The sequence below is a fragment of the Oculina patagonica genome, chromosome 8 (genome assembly GCF_052425735.1).
Source record: "Oculina patagonica isolate OP01 chromosome 8, crgOcupat, whole genome shotgun sequence".
Classification (NCBI taxonomy): domain Eukaryota; kingdom Metazoa; phylum Cnidaria; class Anthozoa; order Scleractinia; family Oculinidae; genus Oculina; species Oculina patagonica.
The window spans coordinates 16,721,863-16,744,276 of NC_135765.1; the positions used below are offsets into that span (position 1 = coordinate 16,721,863).

Genomic DNA, 22,414 nt, shown 5'->3' on the forward strand with positions numbered 1-22,414 from the left:
GATAGCCTGCATTGCAGTAGCCTGCAAACGCTGTCATTTCTTTCCGCCGAAAAGTGAGTAAATATGCTGAAAATGTAAGACGATACAAGTCCGCAAAGTCACAAAAGATTGCAGACATTTGTATGGTGGGGGTAAGTTTGTGCCTCCACCATACAAAAGTCTGTAAAATTTCGCGTCTTTGTGGAGCTATATCTTTACCCCTTTCTAACATGTCACTCTCAAACTCGGCACGTTTGCTAGTGTCAATGGATTTTCGCTAACTGGTCCGTGCCGAAATCAATAACGCAAGTCACGCAATCGTTAAAATTCAGCCGGATGTTGCAATCTGATATCGCAGATCCAATCAAAAGCTAAAGGAGTCTGGGCACTCAGCTTAGGACAACGGTTATTGATTGTGAATGTGATAATTGTGAATGCAAATATACCCGAGCGAGTTAGATGATTTACAACGTTGTTATAGAGTAACGTGTCCTTATAAGGGAGCGTTTCTTCCAAAATAGCTGGTTTCTAAGCGTTTCTTTCAAACCAGCGAAAAAAAATTGTTCTGAAATTAATTTGTAATTCACATACAAAAAATGAGGCAAATCTGAGCAAAACCAAAGGGAAATTGCCTATAAGTCCACATAAGACGGTTTGCTCTTGCTCTTTCAATATTGTATATCTTCTTTATGCCTTACTTTGTAAACTTGTAAATTTGCATTCCTTTGTTAATCAGTTTTATTTGACTTCTAACATGTTCTGCTTGTTATCTTCTAATCTATTGTCTTCTTATAGACTATTGCCTTGGTTTTGAATTGTAACGTTATATCTTCAGTGTAGTTCATTCACTCCCTGAAGAAGTCAGGACTTGCCTGGAGAAATATTGGAAATTACATTTCATCATCTCAGACCGCATTTCTTTAGATGACCATTCCATTCTCAGATTGGACTGCTCAAACAGCTCTCGCCACATTGGGCTAATCTATAAACATTTAGCTGAAGCCATTTGTCATTTATGATAACCAATGCCAAAAAAAAGAATACACTCATTTACAACCTGCCTTAGTGCATTAGTATGAAAACACAATTCAGAAGTTTTCATTTCACAGTCCCTCTTGATTACTCTCTTGAATTGCCCTACATTGTTGTACCTGACCTTTCACCCACTCTGAAAACCGAAACTCTGACTCAACACTAAACGGTGAGAAAGAAGAAGTCTTTCCTGTTTTGTATACCCATTCACCCCATTTTTCACTTTCCCAATCTGCACTTCCTGTATTTTCAGCTTCTGTAAAATTTTGCCGTAATTGTACCTTATTCTTGGCTGAATCTGAGAAATCAGACTGGGAATCAGAATGATCAGTTAATTTTTCTGCACTTTTTCGTTCTCTTGATCCCAGTTTCAGTTTTATACTTTGTTCACCAGAGTTGAACGACTGTTGGTACCACATCAGGGATGTCTGTTTCCTTCTGTATCCTGCGGCACACTTCAACCTGCTGGTTTGCCCATTGTGTAAACCGAAAAGGTGGAGTCTCTGAAAACTCTACTCCGACACTGCTCTGATCCAAAGCTAGATCAGATTCCTCTTCAACACTCATCAAACTACTTGCATCTGCACAAGCACTGTCTTCAATGGAATTCTCATCTTGAATTTTTTTGCACTTGGCAATTTGATCTCTTCTCCACTGAGAAAAGTGGAATGACTGGCTTGGTTCATGTTCTTCTGTATGTAACTTGTTTCTTTCTGTGATTTCACTTCCCGTCAATTTTGTTGGCCGTCCACTCCCAGAGGTCCGTGCTTTCTTACTTGGTGGAGTCAAAATAGGACTGCTTAGGGAATCCCTGTTGTTTTCTAGTTCAGCCTCTTGGTGTAAATTATTTTCAATAAATTCATCGCAGTTGTCAAATGAATCACTCAAGTGTGATACTCCACTAATGTTGAAGTCTGTGTTATCACTGATTTCCTTTTCTTGACTGCAAATGAGATGTTCATTTGACTGCATGCCCTCTGTACTATACCCTGTTTATAAATAAAATAAAATAAGTAATCATATTTTCCAACAGGACTGAGTACATTACAGAACATTCTACAGCAAAATTAAGGACGCTTTCCATAAATCAGAACTGGCTGGCCAGTCTGGTGTTTTTTAATGTGAAATGGACCTGTTCCATTTTCCTAAAAATCCACCACATCATTGTATAAAATTTATGCATTGACTGATTTTACAGGACAAATCTGACTAACAATGGAATTCTGTTCTCAAATATACCAGTCTGGCCGGCCAGTTCTGACTAATGGAAAGCGCCCTAAGTTTATCCTACTTCTGTCCAGTGTTGTATCAAGAGCATGTTCCTATCTCCACTAATTGATGCTTTTGCATAGAATTTACCTAAAGAACTTTTTTTTGGAAAGTCAGCATAAAATGCAGACTGTAGACTGCAGACTAACTATAAGTCTAACCAAAAACTAACAAAATACTAATATTAAAATCAAATCAATCAAATCAAATCAACCATTAAAATCCCTTACAACAAAGGGATTTTAATACGGTTGATTTGATTAGCCAAATTTAAATTTCCTTTGTTTAAGTTCTAGCCAATCAAATCATGTGTCCCCAGTGCCACTTGTTCCTTGTGCCCAAGGCTCAGCTGGCTAAGAGGGACAAGCATGAAAACCATGCCTTACTTCAAACCTGCTGATTACATAAGGATGACATAGCAGAATTATACTTTGCATGCTGCCTTTCAGATTGCATCTCAGATGTCTCTTGAGTGCAAAAAGAATTGAATGCATGAAGATCCAGATGCATTCAAGAGAGAGGCACCAAAGTGATAATGGGGGGGGGGGGGGGAAGGGGGATGCATTCAATTTTACGTAGGTTATGCCGAAGATCTTCGGAATAGATTTCAAAAGTGTGCAGCGTACTTGCGTGCGGTCGTAATGAAGATGTTTTTACTGGCATTTAAATGACTTATTTTAGGCTAGAATAACAGAAAACCTTGGCATACCTTCAGCCAGGGATGTATAGTGTACACGGAATGCATCTTGTGTGAGAGGGAGGGGCAGATTGCAAGTGCGCCTTTTCTCGAATGAATAAGAGGGTGGGGGAAGGCTTGTAGGCCCTTGGAGGCATTTATATATTTTTCTATAGAAACAGGGGACCTGCCCAATGCTGCCTAGAACACTTCTTTATCTACAGTACTATTGTACACTAACTGTAGTCCTCTATAAATGATGAAATGGGTCTGTGAAAGAATTTTCTGACTGGACATGAATATTTAAAAAACTGGGTTCCGCTTTTTTCTTTCATACAAACACTGATAGTTGTAAATATCGATCACTTGATCCTGTTATCCTGACAATGGTTCTAAGTCTTTAACTTACCAGATGAACAATGTTCCCGCTGTCTTTTGACGGGTACCTTGGTTCGTTTTTCCTCCAATAACCCTGCTCTTTTTGACGCGGCTCTGTTATCATTTACAGGGACATTTGGACGTGGATCTTCTTTGAAAAACTTGTCAATTTTAGACTGCTTTGCATTTTTTAACTTCTTCCTCGTTCCCGGGGAGAGAGGAGAACATGAAACGTGAATGTTTAGACCTCCACTGTGCCCTCTGCTGGCAAAATTGAGTAAACCCTTCTTCTTCTTTGCTTTTCCACCCGCTAATTGAGTCTTTGTTGTTTGTGATTTTGCAGAAAGCCACTGGCCGCAGCCTTCTGCTCGTTTAGACATGAATATTACTAACAGAAGCGACCGAAATTCGAAAACAAGTGAATTTAGTGCAAACCTGAATAATAATGAATTCAAAATGGCGCGCCAATTCATCCAGCCTCGTTTGCGTTAAATTATTTCTTTTGAGAAGGGTACCCCAGGGAGAAGAACGTTTTTCTAAAAGAAAAACATTTAAAATTCTTTGCATTCAGAATCAAAACATTCTACGTTTTCTGAATTTAACAAAGAATGAACGTACTAAATGTGAAAAGAGTAAAGATGTCAAAATTAGCTAAGTAAACGGCTTGCGACAGTTCTTTACCCAGGAGGACCCCCTGAGTAAGTTTTGTGTTTTGATACTTAGAAAGGCCGGACATTCTCGATCAATGGATGATGAAGTTCAGTGAAGTTTGATCTTTAGAATTGTACTGGGAGCTCCCAGAATATGGCCAGAGTAAACGATGGAACGAAACGTCGTACCCCAGTGAACATCATATCAATAGATGTCGGGACAACTACGATTGCTTGCCATCATTTTGATGGATCGGGAATTTCTCTGTACAACACGACACGAAAGGTGAGCGTGAAGTTTGATTCGATTTGAAATGAGTGCTTCACCTATCACTGACTCCGTGAACTAGAACAGAGTTTGCATCTATGTACTAGAAAGTTCGGAGCGTTCATCTTGTAGCGAGTACTGATCTTTATTTTGTCATTTTGTGAATTGTATCTGTTATTGTTGTTATGGTTCTATGGAAGTTTTGAAGTCTTGGAAACTTTGTTGTCAAGTCTTTGTCTGCTGACACGAAAACTGACAAAAACGTATTCTTGAGAGCTATCAGTCTTGTGGTAATCATCTGCTCCTAGGCCCTAGAACAAAAAACGTGGGGCATGTTTTAGACCAAAGGCCATGCATACAAATTGCACTGCCTGCCTGTTCATGTACTTCAACTTCTCCCCAGGGATCCTATGAGAAATTACAATCTCTCCCTCAATAATCTCACAACTGGCCAACAATGTGTCTCTGATGATGCAGCTAAGCTGGCCATCCTCATCACTGTTGTAGAAATTTCAATTCCTATTTGATAATAACCAAAATATCCCAATGCATGCACATATCTTGATGAAGCATAAGACCTGCTTGTCCTGCTTATAAGCAACACAATGACACAATGATAAGGTCACACAAACAAGCACAGAAAAAAACTTAGCTTCACATTGATGTTTTGTGTCACCAGTGTGGTATAAACATAGTAGCTGCAGGAACATAATGTGTTAGTAAGTAAAGGTAGAGTGGGTAAACAGGGGCAGATCTAGAAAATTCAGAAAGGGGGGCGGAAAACATTTTGGCAAAGCAGCAACCTTGCCCCATGCACGAACACAACTCAGTGACTCTGGCTAGGGCACAACCCAGACCGCTTAACCTGGATTCCAGCATGCTAACCATTTAGTCACCACACCACCCATTACAGTCAAAATACTCAGTGTGTGTCGCCTAGAAGTCTAGAATAGTTTTGATCTATGGCAAACAGAGTGCATTTATTTATTTGTTTCAAACATTCAAATTTAATTTGAATATTGTAGATTATCCAACCGTGAGCATGTGTCAACCTGTCAAAAATAAATCAATCAAATTGGCTTATTTTTTACATGTTCATGCATTCACTGTTAGATGATCTACAATTAAATTTGAATGTTTAAAATGAATAATGCAATCTGTTTGCCGTTGCAATCTGTCTGCCGTTAAAACTCTGGCAGCATGTGTGCTGCTGTGCAGGACTAACAGGACCTTACCTTACACTTTTTTAGGTTGAACTTCTTCATCCACAGCCAGGATGGGTAGAGTTAGATCCAGATGTATTGTGGGAACAGTTTGTTGACATAATCACTGAAGTGATGGAAGGTAATTCATTTGTCATTCATGTGTAGCTGAACTATTGTTGATTAATGTTCTTTATATAACTGTTACAGTTTTGTAAATTATAAAGACTGACAGTCTTTTTTGTGTCTAATATTAGTATTAAGCGACTGTTTGACAAATGGAAACTATAGAATCCCAACTTGTTCCCAATCTCTTTGTATTGTGCATCCGCTGAAAGTAATACCGTATTTATTCGATTAAGCGCCCAACCTCGAATAAGCGCCCACCTCGAATAAGCGCCCACCCTTAAGGTAGGAAAAGTTAATAAGCGCCCAGCCTCGAATAAGCGCCCACCCCCACCCAAGAAAAAAACTGAAGTCCATAAAAGGAGTATTGATTATTGAAATTGACTATGTACTACAAAGAAGACTTCACCCATGACCAAGTTTTCCTTGTATTGTACAGAAACTTTCAATAAACAATTAAATTTCTGCTTTGGTACATCTTCACGTTTTGTTATTATTTATTGTTTTGTTACAAATATAAACTTAATATTTGCTGAAAATCAAAAAAATTTAATAAGCGCCCACCTCGAATAAGCGCCCACCTCGAATAAGCGCCCACTCTCAAGGTCCAAAAATTTAATAAGCGCCCACCTCGAATAAGCGCCCACCTCAAATAAGCGCCCACTCTCAAGGTCCAAAAATTTAATAAGCGCCCAGGGCGCTTAATCGAATAAATACGGTAAATTCATATACTGATACACTGATTGTGAACATAGACATTGTGAATGTTGTCCAACATATTCAAAAGAACAGTTCATTCTATTGCAATGCTCCCACAAGCATCACATGTGCACAAACCAATTTTAAATATTTTGTTTTATTATTGTTTTCATTGAAGCATCAAATCTACAAGCAGAAGACGTCACAGCTCTTGGCATTTCTACCATGAGAGGGACGTTTTTAACATGGGATAGGTAAGCACAATAATTGAGCTGTGTAAATTGTTTCAATTTGCAATATTTACACTATTGACAGATGGAACTTGTGGACATTGGTGTTTTTTTAACATTGTTAGAGGTTTAAACCCACCACTAATATTATGTACTTGTTCTTACTGAATAAAATGCAATATTCATGGGTTCAGGGATGCAGCTAAGAAAACACTAAGCTGGCTCATAAACAAACCCAGCTGGGTTTTCTGGCCTTGGCAGCTCTAAAAGTTTACCTATTAAGTCTTTTTTTTCATATGAAATTTCAGCCGGATTTAGGTTTTATTTCAGCCGGTTAAATAAGCCGCAGCTGGCCTTTAGCGACATCCCTGTGGGTACCAAGTCTATTTTGTCTATTTAGACAGACAGGTCGTCCATACCATAACTTTATCAGCTGGCAAGACATGAGGTCACACAATTTTGTTGAGAGCTGGAATAAATCTCTAACACTTAAGGTTTGTTACTTGTACTTATGTTCTACTTTACCCCTTCCCCCTACTTTTATTTGTTGTCAATAATTGTATTTTCTCTTTTGGGCTATTATTGGCATTTTCCTGCCAATGAGATTAAGGTTAAAATAGTTGTCGACTGCTCACAACATAATTATGTCAGTATATGATTGGCTTTTTAAAGTTTTAAATGTGTAGTTTACAAGTACTTTAAGGCCAATGCCATGATTTCAGAATAAACAATAGCCTCTTTTATTTTTTGCATAGGTACAAATAAATATGATCCTTTTCTTCATGAATAATGAATTGGATAAGCAGATTGAAGCTTGTCAACTGCACAACTCATGGAAGTGCTTGCTTTTTTTCCACATTCAAGTGATAAGCAATATAATTCTCCAGTTCTGACAATGTCAAACAGAAAAGTAACCATAACATGAACTGAGAAAAATCTTAACAAAGGGGATACATAAAGCACAATCTCAATGTTTTAATATACAGCCAACTTGCCGAAACTATCATGTTGTAATAATTTGCAACTGAAAGGAATCAACAAAGTTTATAATAATGTGAAAACATAACTTTTTGATGGATTCCATTTGATTTGCCAATTCAAAATCTCTGAATTTTGGAGATGGAGTTAGTAAGAATGGAGGGAGTTAAATTTCCCATAGTGCATATTGCGGCTCACAGGTGAGAAATCTAACAACTGCCATGCTAACTCCCTCGCCTCTGCGCTCCTAACCCTTCCTGCTGCCCACCATCTCCCCTCTCCTCACTTACTTTGCATTATGGTTAAATTATATACATTTTACTTAATATAATTCTTTTTGTTTAGACTTTGAATGTAGGTTCTAAATTCCTTCACATGATTTCAAGACAAAAGAAATACCTAGCTGGAAGTGTTATTAGTTTTTCTACACAACATGTAAGTAAATCTTTGATAAATTATGCAATACTTGTTACAGATATATCTGGTTGTGTTAATAGATAGGTTTATAGAACGGATTGATTTTTTTATCACTTGGAAGACTGGTTTTTGATAATATAACCTTGATTTGGCATGCAGTGAGTAACTAAGGAAGAGTTACAAATTGTAGCAAGGAAACATAGTATGGTTCCTGACTTTTTATCCATTATTGTTAAATTAAATTCATTTATATCATGCTCTTTTTAAAATTATTTAACAGGTGAGATTAGAATATCCATAATGACTTTAAGTTGCCTTTAGTTAAATGTAGAACTACTTCAACATTTTAACATATACTCTGCTGCAGGTTTGGGCAGGTAGACATGTCAACTGGAGTTAAGTGTGTCCAGGGCTGGACAGGTTGACATGTCAACTGGTCTATGTCTGATGTGTACAGGGCTGGACAGGTTGACATGTCAACTGGTCCATGTCTAGTGTGTGCAGGGCTGGACAGGTTGACATGTCAACTGGTCCATGTCTGGTGTGTACAGGGCTGGACAGGTTGACATGTCAACTGGTCCATGTCTGGTGTGTGCAGGGCTGGACAGGTTGACATGTCAACTGGTCCATGTCTGATGTGTGCAGGGCTGGACAGGTTGACATGTCAACTGGTCCATGTCTGATGTGTGCAGGGCTGGACAGGTTGACATGTCAACTGGTCCATGTCTGATGTGTGCAGGGCTGAACAGGTTGACATATCAACTGGTCCATGTCTGATGTGTACAGGGCTGGACAGGTTGACATGTCAACTGGTCCATATCTGAAGTGTACAGGGCTGGACAGGTTGACATATCAACTGGTCCATGTCTGATGTGTGCAGGGCTGGACAGGTTGACATGTCAACTGGTCTATGTCTGATGTGTACAGACAGGGCTGGACAGGTTGACATGTCAACTGGTCCATGTCTGATGTGTGCAGGACTGGAAAGGTTGACATGTCAGCTGGTCTATGTCTGATGTGTACAGGGCTGGACAGGTTGACATGTCAACTGGTCCATGTCTGATGTGTCCATTGCTGGACAGGTTGACATGTCAACTGGTCCATGTCTGATGTGTGCAGGACTGGAAAGGTTGACATGTCAGCTGGTTCATGTCTGATGTGTGCAGGGGTGGACAGGTTGACATGTCAGCTGGACCATGTCTGATGTGTGCAGGGCTGGACAGGTTGACATGTCAACTGGCCCATGTCTGATGTGTACAGAGCTGGACAGGTTGACATGTCAACTGGTCCATGTCTGATGTGTGCAGGGCTGGACAGGTTGACATGTCAACTGGCCCATGTCTGATGTGTACAGAGCTGGACAGGTTGACATGTCAACTGGTCCATGTCTGATGTGTACAGGGCTGGACAGGTTGACATGTCAACTGGCCCATGTCTGATGTGTACAGAGCTGGACAGGTTGACATGTCAACTGGTCCATGTCTGATGTGTACAGGGCTGGACAGGTTGACATGTCAGCTGGTCCATGTCTGATGTGTACAGGGCTGGACAGGTTGACATGTCAACTGGTCCATGTCTGATGTGTGCAGGGCTGGACAGGTTGACATGTCAACTGGTCCATGTTTGATGTGTGCAGGGTTGGGAAGATTAATATGTCAACTGGTTTTTTTGCAGCATAGTATCAGTAGTGATTGTGTATTGTAAATCTTATTGGAAAAAATAGGAAAGATTTGATGTTTGCTTATTCTTTGCAGACCACAGTGTTGATCTGTAAGTCATGGCCTGGCTTGTTAGATAAACTGAAAATGTCTTTATCACTCTCATGGTGCAATTAATTAATCTTATTATGTACTCTGTACATATTTCAGACGTCAATAAGACTTCATTGGTTACTTAAGAGCCATCCTGATGTAAGTTGCCACTAGTTTATATTCGTAATACACGAATTTTACATTGTATAAGTAATACAAATAAAGTATTTTCACTTATAAATTGTGAAGAATATTACACTATGGAAAACAGTGTTTTCTTCTAAAACACATCTCATGATTGATAACAGGCTACTGTGTTCAAACATAGTGATGTGAAATGAACCTAATGAGCGAAAGGCCAGGATGATGGCCAAATCAATGCTATGAATGAGTTGATGTTTGCTATAGGAGCAGACCAAGGTTTTAACCCTTTTTTTCCAGCTCAAGACACAACTAAATATGCCCTAGTACAAGGTGGTTGTAACTTTTTTTAAGGCTTTAGATATTACCCCAATATGTGACAACAGTTCAAATTAAAGCTATTGTCTATGAGCACTTGCTTTTACATTGTACTGTTTAAGAAGCTGCACACACAAAATGGTCCTATAGTTTTTAGGTTAAGTGTGACCATTCAAAAAAAGCTATTGATCAGTACTGTACTTTTAAGTGGTTCAGTGCTTATTATTCCATAAAAGGTGGTTTGAATTTTGAAGTAACTATGTGGATGAAATGCTACTGTTTGACCATTTATAATGTTATTTGTTGCAACGAGTGCTTGCTTGTGTTTGAATAAAAAAAAATTTGAAACCACTTTGACTGAATCTTCGTTTCAGTTTATGATTATCAACACAATGAAAACTGAATCTTAAAATTGAAAAATTTTCAAGCAAAGAAAAATTTAACTCATGACATCTTTTTCTAAAATGTGTCAGTGAGGGCAACAAATAATGTACAATTGAAGACCGGCCGGAAAGAACAGCCACAGGACTTTCTGGCTAAATCAAACATTATCAAAACAGCTCCAAATTGCGCCCGCAGGTTTGTTTACGTGTGCTTTTAAAACACTGCCCTTTGTTTCATTTGGCTGGTCTTTCGCTCGTTTTTGAAAAATTACACATGCAAAAAGACAAGGTTTTTGCCGGCGCGGCTTCTTTTTGACTTTTCTTTTACAAACGATAAACAAAGGAAACCTTTTGTCCCGCAAAACAATGAAACCAGCTAAAGTTTTGGGATTACAGGCCTAGCCCTAACCCCTAAGCTTAACCCTAGCGAAAAAAGCTTAACCCTAAACCCCAAGGGTTAGGGTTAGGGCCTGACGCTAGGGTTTCATTTCAAATTTAGGGTTAAAAAGCCAAACCCAAGTTTAAGGGTTAGGGTTAGCGTTAGCGTTTCAAGCAGCTAGCTTTCACTGCAGTCTGCTTGCGGTTAGCTGCTTTTTGTTGTTTCGGGCAAGACTATTGTAATCTGTTACCGTTAGCTGTAATTTGACTGGTGAAAGTGAAATAAAGACTGATTGTTGATTGAATACGTTTGCTCGTGTAGTCACATTATACTAGTTTTGCTTTCAGTTAAGTGCCGCCGGCTTGCTCTCACTTCTATCTCCACTCCTTACATCATCACACATCTACAAAATCCCGCAAAAACAAGATAAACTAAGGCACGAATCGATTGATTGATTTATTGATTGATGAATATTTAATGAGGCACAGAAAAAATTTTTGCGAGGGAAGGTCCCCTGCCAAACCTATAAAGAATTTTTTAAAGTCTAAAACCAGGTCACTTCTCGGCAACTTTGTCGCGGCAGCACCCAAGCGGACCCTGCAAAACTCGCGTTGACGAAGTTCCCGGCAAGAAACCTCTTGTTTTAGGCTTTCTATGCGGCCAGGCTCAAAACTACCTTGGTTTGTGCAACGTTTTTTTTGTTGTTGTACAAAACAAAGGCAGAAACATCACTCAGTTCTTCGAGCGATGCTGTAAACTTACGGGTATTCAGACTTAATGATGTCCTTCAACCACCTGGCAGCCGCACTTGAGCGAAAACTATAAACTTCTACGTTTTACTTTCAATAGGCGCCATTTCGCTCAATTCAAACTCTTCCGCCTCTAACATGTGACCTTACGTCACAATGCAGTATCCAGTCCTACTCTACTCAAATCAACAAGAAACGTGGCAGCAGCGATTCAAGGACATGCTTGTAAAATGGTTTCTCGCCTTCCGTAGACGCTTAGAAAACCCTGCAGGGAAAGATGTACACGCGATGCGTTGGAAAACTCAGACTGCTAGCTGACTGGGAGAACGTAAGCTTGCAAAATGCCTTTTTTTGCATGTGTAATTTTTCAAAAACGAACGAACGACCAGTGAAATGAAACAAAGGACAGTGTTTAGCACACGTAAACAAACCTGCATGCGCAATTTGGAGCTGTTTTGATAGTTTGATTTAGCCAGAAAGTCCTGTGGCCGTTCTTTCCGGCCGGTCTTCAATTATAACTTATGAAATATCATATTGTTTCATGTCAATTCTGCAGCTTGCCAAGAAGGCAGATCTCGGAGTTTTAGCATTTGGAACTATTGACTCCTGGCTGATCTGGAAACTAACAAAGGGTATTTGGTATCTGTTTATGTGATAAAGCTTAACTAAATTTATGTAGGGTGAAGGTATATTCACATTTGACTTTTAAAATATTAAGTTTAGTGAGTTTTACATGTAAGTTAATTAGTTATCAGTAATGGTTATTTTAGTTTCCTTTTTGCCTTTTACTTATGATACTTTTACATAGCATGCATTGATTGCTTTTTTTACTGCAACTGCCTGTTTTTAATTTAATCCTTTAGGCCAGCTTCATGTGACAGATTACTCCAATGCAAGTGGCACAGGGATGTTTGACCCATTTATAGTGAGAGCCTTTTTTCAAATTTTTAATTTATAATTAATTGCTGTCAGTATTTGTTTTCCGATATTTTCCTTAATGTCTGTTAAAAGCTGGAAATTGTTTTTAGCGGAGCTTTAGTGTGCAATGCGTGTGAGCAGGGCACGTACCTTGGGAAAGGAAATTTGGTAAACCTATGAAGCCAAAAAAATTTGGTTATCGAGTGAGGCTGAGCGTACACCCGCCTGCGCCTACAGACTCTCAGGGAGGACAACATAGCTGCTCAATGTTGGACCACTTGCTCTGGAGTTCAAAGCATAAACTACACCTCTCACACTGCACCTCTCACATAAAGTAAATTAGCTCTATAAAGCCACACCACCCTCTCTTTTAAGCACCCCCCCCCCCTACCCCATCCACACACTCCATTTAATTTTTACTGCTACTATTTTGTGAAAACGATTGTTATTAACAGCCCTAAATCATTTAAAAATTCACTTTATTTCTTCATACATCTACCTTAACTAATATATGGTTTGAATTAAACCCCACCCTTTCTCTATTACCCCCTGTCATAAGGTCTAAAAAATACCCCCCCCCCCCCCCCCCTCTTACCTCTTACCTCTTAATAGAGCTGTTAATTTTATATTATTATTTTTCACTTTATATTGATAGATGGAATGGAGCTCAATAATTACAAGTCTTTTTGGTGTACCACCAACAATTTTACCACAAGTGGTTGACACAAGGTACACTTCTGTTTTTAAAAACGTACAATGTACTAACAGAAATTCCTTTCAGTGCACTCAAACTTTCCATTTGTGGACACAACAATCATTTGAGCTGATGTTTTGGTTACAACAGGGATAAAAAGGCATGATTTCTGCCAATCTCTCAAGTCCAATCGTTTTAACTAGCTGCTAAATTTTTTTTTAACAGTGGTCAAATCTGTGAAAGTCACAAGACTATCTTTGGTGCACCAATACCTGTCAGAGCACTGGTGAGTACCAACGTAATTTTGGTAGATAATTAACTTATTCTCTTCTATCAATATCGGTAACCCTAAGTTATCGTCATTTTTTAAAGATACTTTTTTTCCTCTTTAATACTTCCCTCATCGTACTAGAAGCTCTTATTTAGAGCAAGCCTCTTGAGTAATAGAAATGCCAGGCTCTTATGAACCTGGTAACTAGATATTTTCTAAGATTAGTCAGGAGAGCCTGACTAGAAACAAAACTCCCAGAAATACTGGGCTTCAGTGGCCAAGGTTGCTGGAATTGGCATTAGTTTTGTTCTTTTGTTCCTGCACTGTATTAAAAATGCAATGGCTTAAATTGCTAACACACTGCGAGGATCATTTCATTCATTTCACCATTTATCCGCAGTTCACATACTGTATACATGTGTCTTTCATATATTCGCTTTGTTACTGTATTAACTTCTTTTCCTTTTTGTCCATCCATTCAAGGTAGCAGACCAGCAGGCAGCAGTGTTTGGACAGTGTTGTTTTGATACTGGGGATGTAAACTGTACCATGGGCACCGGGTCGTTTATTGATATCAATACTGGCTCATATCCCCATGCATCTGTAGCAGGTAACGCCTTTAACCCTCATAACTTGGTCAATATTAGTCCAAATAAGTTGAATTTTTGGCCTCAAACTTGTTTTGGAAAGATCTGCATTTTGCAAGTATAAAATTGCACCCACTCTATAAGACTATTTTTGACATGATTGACCACCCCTATAACTTTTTGGAACTTTTTTGCCTGATACATATGTGTTATGCAACATAACTGAAATTAACCACTTCGCTGAGATCTGCACAATAACATATAGTTTAGGGGTAAACCTACTATATACTGAGAGAAACAACTTTTTTCAATCTTTATCTTTTAACGTTTTAAGCCATTTATTTCAAAGCTTTGACTTTCTTTTTATTTGTTTCAGTGTTTTATGAAACGTTCTGATCAGTACCTTTCAAATGGTGTTTCATAGTATGGGCTTTATATTTTTTAATTCTGAGGTAATTTTGTCCTCAATAGGGCTGTATCCAGTTGTAGGATGGAAGATCGGAGGGGAGACTGTCTACCTTGCAGAAGGCAATGCTGCAGGCTGTGGAACAGCCATGGATTGGGGTCACAAAATGGGTGGGTAATTCAATGTCATGTTATCTGCTTTTAGAACCATTCAGTTCAATTGTTTAATTCATGAAGTCAGCCGTCAGTCAGTCAGTCTTATCATTCAGGTCGATAGGAAGGCATGCGGACGGACGGCAGACAGACAGACAGACAGACAGACAGACAGACAGGTAGGCAGGTGTTCAGGGTGAATGTTTCCAAACCAAAACTAACGGTGGTATGGCTTTGAGGTTGTATTTACTGAAGGACGGTCAACTTTGCGTGATTCTCAGTAGAGTGACAGGTGAGCGTGCATGTTCATGACATACATGTCTAGTAGTTCACGCTCGTCTCGAGTGTCACTGTACTAGAAACTCCATAAAACAAACCCATCTGTTCCAATTGTCTGGTCTCTGCTTGCGTTTTGCGATTTTAACTTAACTTATTGCAGTTGTTTAGTTACATATTATGCCTAGTGAAACAAATTGCTGAGACTGTGCATTGAACATTAATTTTTAAAATGCAAATTGTTTTTTTTTTTTCCTTTAAAGGTTTTTATGATGACGTCTCACAGACAAGCGACATAGCCTTCTCTGTAGAAAGTAAGCCAAGTTTCGTTTGACAATAAAGATTACTTTCTGTGTTTTTTGCTTACTACAAATTTTAGAGAGCCATTGTTGTTCTCTTTTTGCAGGCTCAGACGGTGTTTATTTTGTTCCTGCTTTCAATGGATTACAGGTAAATCATTTTACAATTCTTACTTAGAAATAAAAAAGATGGCGTAATGTCTGCAGTCTCCGAACAACTTCCCACTCGCGTTGTCCAATCAGCGCACAAACAGGGAACAAACCCACTGCGCACGCGCAAGTCAAACTGCCACTTATAAATGTCTAAAATTTCTGTTATACACTTTTAAAGGGACTGTGCACGGCTGAGTTAAGTTTATTTTATCAAGTTTTGCCAAATACTGGCTATGAAACTGAATGTTTGCAAAGAATTACTTGTATGGATCCAAATGGCAAAACCATATAGCTTCGTTCCAACCAAATGTGTCTCCCAAGTTACAAGCAAACGAGATTTACTTTGAAAACTGTTCAGCCCAGCAATAATTCAAAAACCCATATCGCAATCCCTTTCAATCATCTTCACTTTTGTCTATCCGTACCTTCTTTTGTATTTGCTGTGTTACTGAAATGTCCCTTCACTGTTTTAGGAGGTTATTTTTATATTTCACCGAATTTCATGGTCATTTTCCATGCCTAAATTTGGCTTAAATCCGTGACACAGTCCCTTTAAGCCAAAAACGTAAAGACAGTTACTGAAAAGTTTAGTTTTGTACGCCGCATATCCATAAGGAATTTAATAATTGTTGTCCATCTGGCTTATCATCTAATAATCTGTCATAGTCAAAGCCCTTTTCTTATTAATTTTATTATTTTTTACAAGCCTCTAAAGCTTGCACATTTGACAAGAGTACCGCTCGGTCGGTTGGTCGGTCAATTAAGACGGATTCCGCTGGAAGTTCGAGCAATGTGTGCAAAAATTAAGTACCAAACATCTAGTCATAGCACAGCAACATAAACTATTTAAAAGATCTTATTGAAATTCATAAATTTGTCTTAGGGACCACGTAACTCGAGAAAATTAAAGCTAACCTCGTAAAAATGTTTTTAAAATACGCGCGCCGTTTTGTTTTGAACTGGCGTGAAACGTCCGTTTTTACTGAAATATAAATAATTTCAAATCCATTTTTCTCTCGCGGGGTCATTTGGTAACTTTATTTTTGCCTGTACTGCTCGAATGTTGGGCGGAAACCATCTTAACTATTTCAAAACCAGCGTAAATCAATAAAACCCAGTTCTAGTTTGGTTTGAATTGGTTATTCCCAGTAGAACGCATCATTACTGCCTATTCTCCATATTTTTTTGTAGGCTCCTGTAAATGACAACAAAGCTTGTGTTTCACTGATGGGCATAAAAGCTACCTCGAGCAAGGCTCACATCACGAGAGCTATTTTGGAATCTATAGCCTTTAGGTAAGTTGAAAGGAGCGCTGACATTATTTTACATTATTTTACTGAATAGTTTGGTCTTTTTTCAAACTTTTCTCGAGTATTGATCATTCGTGCTAGTGGAGCGTTTTTAACCGGCCAAATAACTACTCCTTTCTTCTCCGAAATTTGACTGAAATGAAAGAAGTTGCTAACTAATGTGTCATTATTGTGACAGCCTTTTTTCATTAATCGCGAGTTTTCGCGTTATTTTGCGGGTTGCAAAGAAACTGCCCGCAGTAACTCTTATTTTTGTTTGTAATCAGGTAGAATTTGACGGCCATAGCAATTTGATTAAAATTCCGAGCGTCAGCACTCTTCCTGCAGCTTTTAACGCCTTTTAAATGTTACTTCTAGCTGATGCGGCGCTGCAGTTTCTATAGACTTAAATTCATATCTAGATCTCCGAGATTATTTAGACTGATGTCTGGCCTTCTGAGAATGAAGTGACTCACAAAGAAGCCGAAGTTTCCTACTCTTTTCGTCCAATCAGAAACAGCGCCCAGCACTTCAAAAATTGTCGCGTTGTGAAGCAACATCGCTACCTGTACTGCAGGCTCAGTAATTCCTCCAAGATAATGATTCCCACTAAGAATGTAGCTGTTTCCCAATGGAATTCGCGACATTTCAGTTCCTATAGTTTAAAAGCTGTAGAAATGCGACTTTCTTTCGTAGCAAATCACCTCGATCAATTTCCACAGGTTTACACAGCTGTATGAAACGGTGGTAGAAGAAACTCATATTCCACTTATGTCTTCAGTCAAGTAAGTATAAAAGCCACTAGCGAGTTATGGTGCCCCTGAAAAAATATTAAAAAAATTAACAACTGAAACATCTTGAATCAAAAAATTGAAGAGAGTGGAAGCCAAGAAGGGTGGTTATCTTTAGTATTTTCTCATTTTCGCTCGCTCTGACCTAACTAATTCCTTGGCGTTTACCTCTCCTTGTATCGATCCTCAGTGAGCAGTGGATTGTATTCAGAGTTATACCAATTCACCTCTAAATTTTCTCCGATTCTGATTGGTTTTAATTGACCACGTGACGCGATAGTGTTCATCCGCGGACAGAGGCCCATAGTGCCTGTCCGAGGAAAATACCCGGATGGATAGTACTCGTCCGTGAATTTTTGTAAACAGGCGGGCATACAGACAAAAAGAAATTAAGTGTGTTTCTTGTCAGGTTTTGTTTCGTTTGTAACATTTCGGCTAAAAGTTAAAAATAATTTAAGATGCTCGTTTTCGAATGGGCGCGCGGAAAAAGAATTAGTGTAACAATGAAGACGATAGAGTGTTTTTACCTCTAGATCCTCAGTGAGCATTGGATTGTATTTTAAGTTAGTCTCGCTAACTTTGTTACTTGCACTGTGAATATTGAATTCACTCCGAGTGCCATTTTGCTTGGTAAGCTATCTATGGGAGGAGGGGAGGCAGAAAGTAGGAACTTTTTACCAGGTCCCCTTCTGAGTTTGTTGTATGTCTACTTCTCCTTGTAGAGTTGACGGTGGGATTTCCAACAATGACTTTGTGTTGGAGTTAATGAGTAGTTTGACTTGTCAGACGATAGACCGACCCTCTCAGACCGACATGTCGACCCTAGGTGCTGCTTTCCTTGCTGGCCTTGCCGCTGGTAAGTTTCGATATTTTATTTATCAGGGTTTGGAGCTAAGTCCTGGGGGAATGACATTTTTCCGAGTAGCTTGTGTAATTGATTGTTGAATGTCATTCCTCCAAAAATATAATTGTTTTTTCCTTTTTCTTGTGTTAGGTGTTTGGAAGTCTCGAGACGAATTGAAAGCGATCCGCTGTTCCCAAGCGCTGTTTCAACCGAAGGCGTCCATAAGAGATAAATACCTAAAGAATTTTGATGAGTGGAAAGAGGCGGTTCATAGAAGTCAAAATTGGTACAAGTGGGACTGAACACCGTCTGTATTTTATAGAGAATATTTGAAAAATTCTCTTTAGAAGACGTTTTATGTAGTTCTGTTTAGTGTAAAGAATTTATGATAAAACGGGCTGGCCCGTTTATTTGTGCTCGCTGAGGTTGACAAACAGGAAAGAATAGCGCTGCAATCTTTACGCGCCAAATTTTGCTGCACAGACATGTGCGTTCGTCAAGTGTACGTTGCTTAGAAACGAGGAACGTTTGTGTTCTCTTGTAAAGCCTGGGCCAAAAGAGGATGAGAGTTCAACGAGAGTTCAAACTCTTGCTCTCGTTTGGCGTGAAACTCGCATGCACTCTAATCGATTCTTATGCGCTCCCATGGACTTTGAACGTGCTCAATTTTTTCATGAAAGTCGATGACAGTTTTCTCTCGTTTGGCTTGAGTTGACTTGATAGTCGATGAGAGTTGACGAAAATTCTCATGAAATCAACTATCATCGACTCTCATCCTCGTTTGACCCGGGCTTGCTTGTGTTACATGTCAACAGTCTATTTATATAGCTGAAAAATTGTATTGCCGTATATATGCCGAAATATGCTGTAACCAATTATGTTATAGTTCCAAGGCTCCCCCTCCCCACAGTTTATTTAATATGCGCGCTTGTACCAGTAAGCGAATGCTGAAAAGGCTTTGTGGAGGAGAGAGGGTTTGAATCGCATTCCACGCGACTGAAATACGATGTTTAAATTGACCTTAGAACTGAATCGGTGACGGTTGAATATTGAGACAGGCTATGAACGGAGAATTCGAAAAAGGTAGTCTATATTTTTTTAAGATTAGCCGTCAATCTGTTAAAACTTCTTTACAGAGCTCTGTAAGCATTCATTTTGTGTGCGTACCTTTTGAAATTGTTGTTGAACTGTTCGAAATTGTATATACAAAGAGCTCTTTGAATTATGCTGTCTCATGTTTGTGGCCGTTTTTAATCATTCTGCTGTTGAAATTATCAGTATATTACAGATAGAGCAGTTTTCAATTGAGTATCGTAAAACCAAAACCAAAGTAATACCCCGACCAATCACAAAGGAGACAGGCAATCCAGTGAACCAATCAAAACTCGAAGTAAATACATGAAGCTGGCACGAAGCGCGGGAAAACGTGTGCGAGCGAGTCACGATTGGTTTTGGTTTTAGTTCTGATTGGCTGAGAAAGTGGCGCGAGATTTTTAAGCCAATCACAAAGCGTAGTAATGCAAAACAAAAGCAAACGCAGTTTACTTTCGACACTCAAGTGAAAACCGTTCTAAAAGTGTCATAAAACCAAAACCAAGGTTATAACTCTGGCCAATCGCAAATGACACAGACAATCCAGTGATCCAATGAAAACTCGAAGCAAATACATGTAGCCGGCACGAAGCGCGGTAAAACGTGCGCGAACGAAACACAATTGGTTTTGGTTTTACTTCTGATTGGCTGAGAAAGTGGCGCGAGTTTTTTAGCCAATCATTAAACGTAGTATTGCAAAACCAAAGCAAACGGGGATTACTTTCGATACTCTAGTGAAAACCGCTCTTATACTTACAGATAACAGTGTTATCAACAGGATGCGCGCACCCAGTCGCTGCGGGGAATAAGCCTCAACACGCTTTAGTATCTAAATCTGTACAGATGTAGGCTTATCATATTTTTAGTGGATAATACCATTATAAACTTCTGAACCTCTTTCAGTCTCATGCTTGAAAGTCCTATATATTTCTTAAGGATATAGTTTAGAGAACCTGGTCAGTAATACTTACTGTATTTCTCTATCTCTAGCTGTCTGCTTAACAGCGTATTGTAACTAAATTTCGGTCACTCTCTTCAATGAAAGGGTTACAACTCATTTTATATACGTGGTCGTCAGTTTCGGCGCTGACGAAATGCATGTTGGTGACAAAATGAATTGTATTTTATTATTTATATACCTTGAGAGGCACTGCAAATAAAAATCTTTTACATTGTGACAAATGATGGCGTATGGTGTTGTTTCTGTCACGTTCTGTTCAGCACTTTCCCAAGCTTGTGGCCCCTTGTGTATAAGAAGATATTGTCATTGTGAATGCCTATTTCCATCCCTCCAATTTGTTATTTTTATTTTTTTTGTGTGTGAATGAATTTCTGATAGAAAATGTGAAAAATTCACGCAAGACTAGAGAGCAGTTACGTAGCCTGCCCGAAAGAGTCTAAGGCGAGCGTGTTTTGTTACACTCGCGATGTTCTCACCAAACAGCAGTTTTTAGTCGTATTTTTTCTAGTTCCTCGGTCTCTTGATTTCGCAGCGGTCCGTCCCGGTGACATCGCCGGGCTAGGTTGCGCTCTGGCCGACATTTTTTCGGCCTCCCTTAACTGTTGATAAGCCCGTACCAAACAAAAGCTTTTTAACCACGGATAGATCACGAAATACCCTGGGTGTCAGAGGGTTCTCTTGCGCGGTTTCAGGTGTCGGTTAGTCTATTGTGACCCGCATTTTTTCTCGCGGCTTCGTCACTCGTGGCGAACGCCTTCGGCCACCGAAAAGTAACCCACCGCGTGCGAGAAAAATCCTCTGGTATCCCAATAAAACACGCGCGCGGTCCGACACATGTCATTGGTTCTTAAAACATTAGATTACAGGTGACAACAATGCCCCTACCCGGGGTACCCCCCTAGGATTGGTTTCACAGTTGTCGGCTTTTTGTTTTATTTTGATTTTTTTCTTTTGGTTTTTTTTTTTTGGTTTTTTTTTTTTTTTTTTTTTGGGTTTTGGTTTGGATTTTTTTTTTTTTTTTTTTTTTTTTTTTTTTATTTTTTTTTTTTTTTTTTTTTTGAAGGGAGGACCTAGGAAACAATACAGGTAGTGTTAACAACGGATTAATTGAAATAGACACTGAAAAAGAGGTTCTATAGAGTGGTAGTGGATAACTGAACTACTGACTGAAAGTTATATAATTGCAAAACGCTAGAAGATTGGTACTTAATTGGAGAATCGAACCATGTATTGACATTTTTGCATTACTTTCACTTGCTCGTCAGCAATATACTGTTTATTGTTATCATCAACAACCAACAAAGGATAGCAGAATATTGGCCTTGTTTCTTTAAACTATAAAATTAAAAAATTAAAATTAAAAGCCTTTGCCACTTGACCTTGCTGCACGTTTGGTCAATAAGCTATTTATATTACCGAGTCATAAAATACTGACAGAAATTAGTCAGGAAGTTCTTGCAGTACCGTCGCTGTTCATTAATTTGAATTCGAAATGCTCAATTTAATTTCCTGTGAAAAGAATTTCTTTGTATGTTTACGGTTCCTTCCGAAATTTAATAATTCTCGGTCTGCCAAGTAAAAATACTGCCAGTGAAAATCCGTAAATAACACAGAGCACATTTCAGTGGTCACGGAACCAAGAAAGTGGAACCACTGCGAGTTATTTGTTTCTTTGGGGTTTCGAAAGGGAAGTTCTTGGCCTGGCATTCTACTCTGATTACTGCATAAAGTATATTTCTCCCCTGAAATTAAGTGAGAAAAAAAATACCAGTCACACAAGTGTAACTGACAAAGGAATTTAAAATCTTTATTTGCTGTTTTAATTTATTGAACCAGCACTAGTTGAAATTTGGCGTAAAGGTGCGTCCCAACTTTACCAAACAAATATTTTTTTTGTCTATGAATCCCAATTTGCAAAACTACTCGGTTTAAATTTCGTTTCAGTAGTGGTAAAATATTGTAAATTCGACTTGGATTGAAATATTATTTGAATTTTCTAGTCATGTGCATGTACTAGACCACTAATGCAAATATCTTGTTTAAATAGACGTTACGC

At 38.8% G+C, this 22,414-nt stretch overlaps 1 protein-coding gene and 1 pseudogene across 2 annotated transcripts; one reads left to right on the plus strand and one right to left on the minus strand.

Annotated features, from left to right (window-relative positions):
• Positions 1-60: 60 nt before the first annotated feature.
• Positions 61-3,795, minus strand: LOC144662165 (uncharacterized; annotated as a pseudogene). Its single transcript, XR_013572409.1, has 2 exons — positions 3,366-3,795; positions 61-2,000 (listed from the first exon to the last, which is right to left on the minus strand). The product of XR_013572409.1 is annotated as an uncharacterized LOC144662165 (transcript).
• A 247-nt stretch (positions 3,796-4,042) lies between these two features.
• LOC144663934 (glycerol kinase 5-like) lies at positions 4,043-20,579 on the plus strand. Its single transcript, XM_078525028.1, has 18 exons — positions 4,043-4,270; positions 5,503-5,596; positions 6,458-6,533; positions 6,910-7,003; positions 7,833-7,922; positions 9,773-9,814; positions 12,182-12,257; positions 12,489-12,550; positions 13,199-13,272; positions 13,463-13,523; positions 13,992-14,118; positions 14,567-14,671; positions 15,193-15,243; positions 15,336-15,379; positions 16,573-16,676; positions 17,393-17,455; positions 18,184-18,317; positions 18,456-20,579. Exons 1-18 carry the CDS (start codon positions 4,139-4,141, stop codon positions 18,605-18,607), a joined length of 1,581 nt encoding a protein of 526 aa, XP_078381154.1. The 5' UTR covers positions 4,043-4,138; the 3' UTR covers positions 18,608-20,579.
• The last annotated feature ends 1,835 nt before the right edge of the window (positions 20,580-22,414 follow it).

Excerpts from the sequence above, each read along its gene's own strand:
- LOC144663934 (XM_078525028.1), top strand. The coding sequence starts at position 4,139 with ATGGCCAGAGTAAACGATGGAACGAAACGTCGTACCCCAGTGAACATC. Across the intron at positions 7,923-9,772 it reads TTAGTTTTTCTACACAACAT|ACGTCAATAAGACTTCATTG; the intron begins GTAAGTAAATCT and ends TACATATTTCAG. Across the intron at positions 13,273-13,462 it reads CCACAAGTGGTTGACACAAG|TGGTCAAATCTGTGAAAGTC; the intron begins GTACACTTCTGT and ends TTTTTTTAACAG.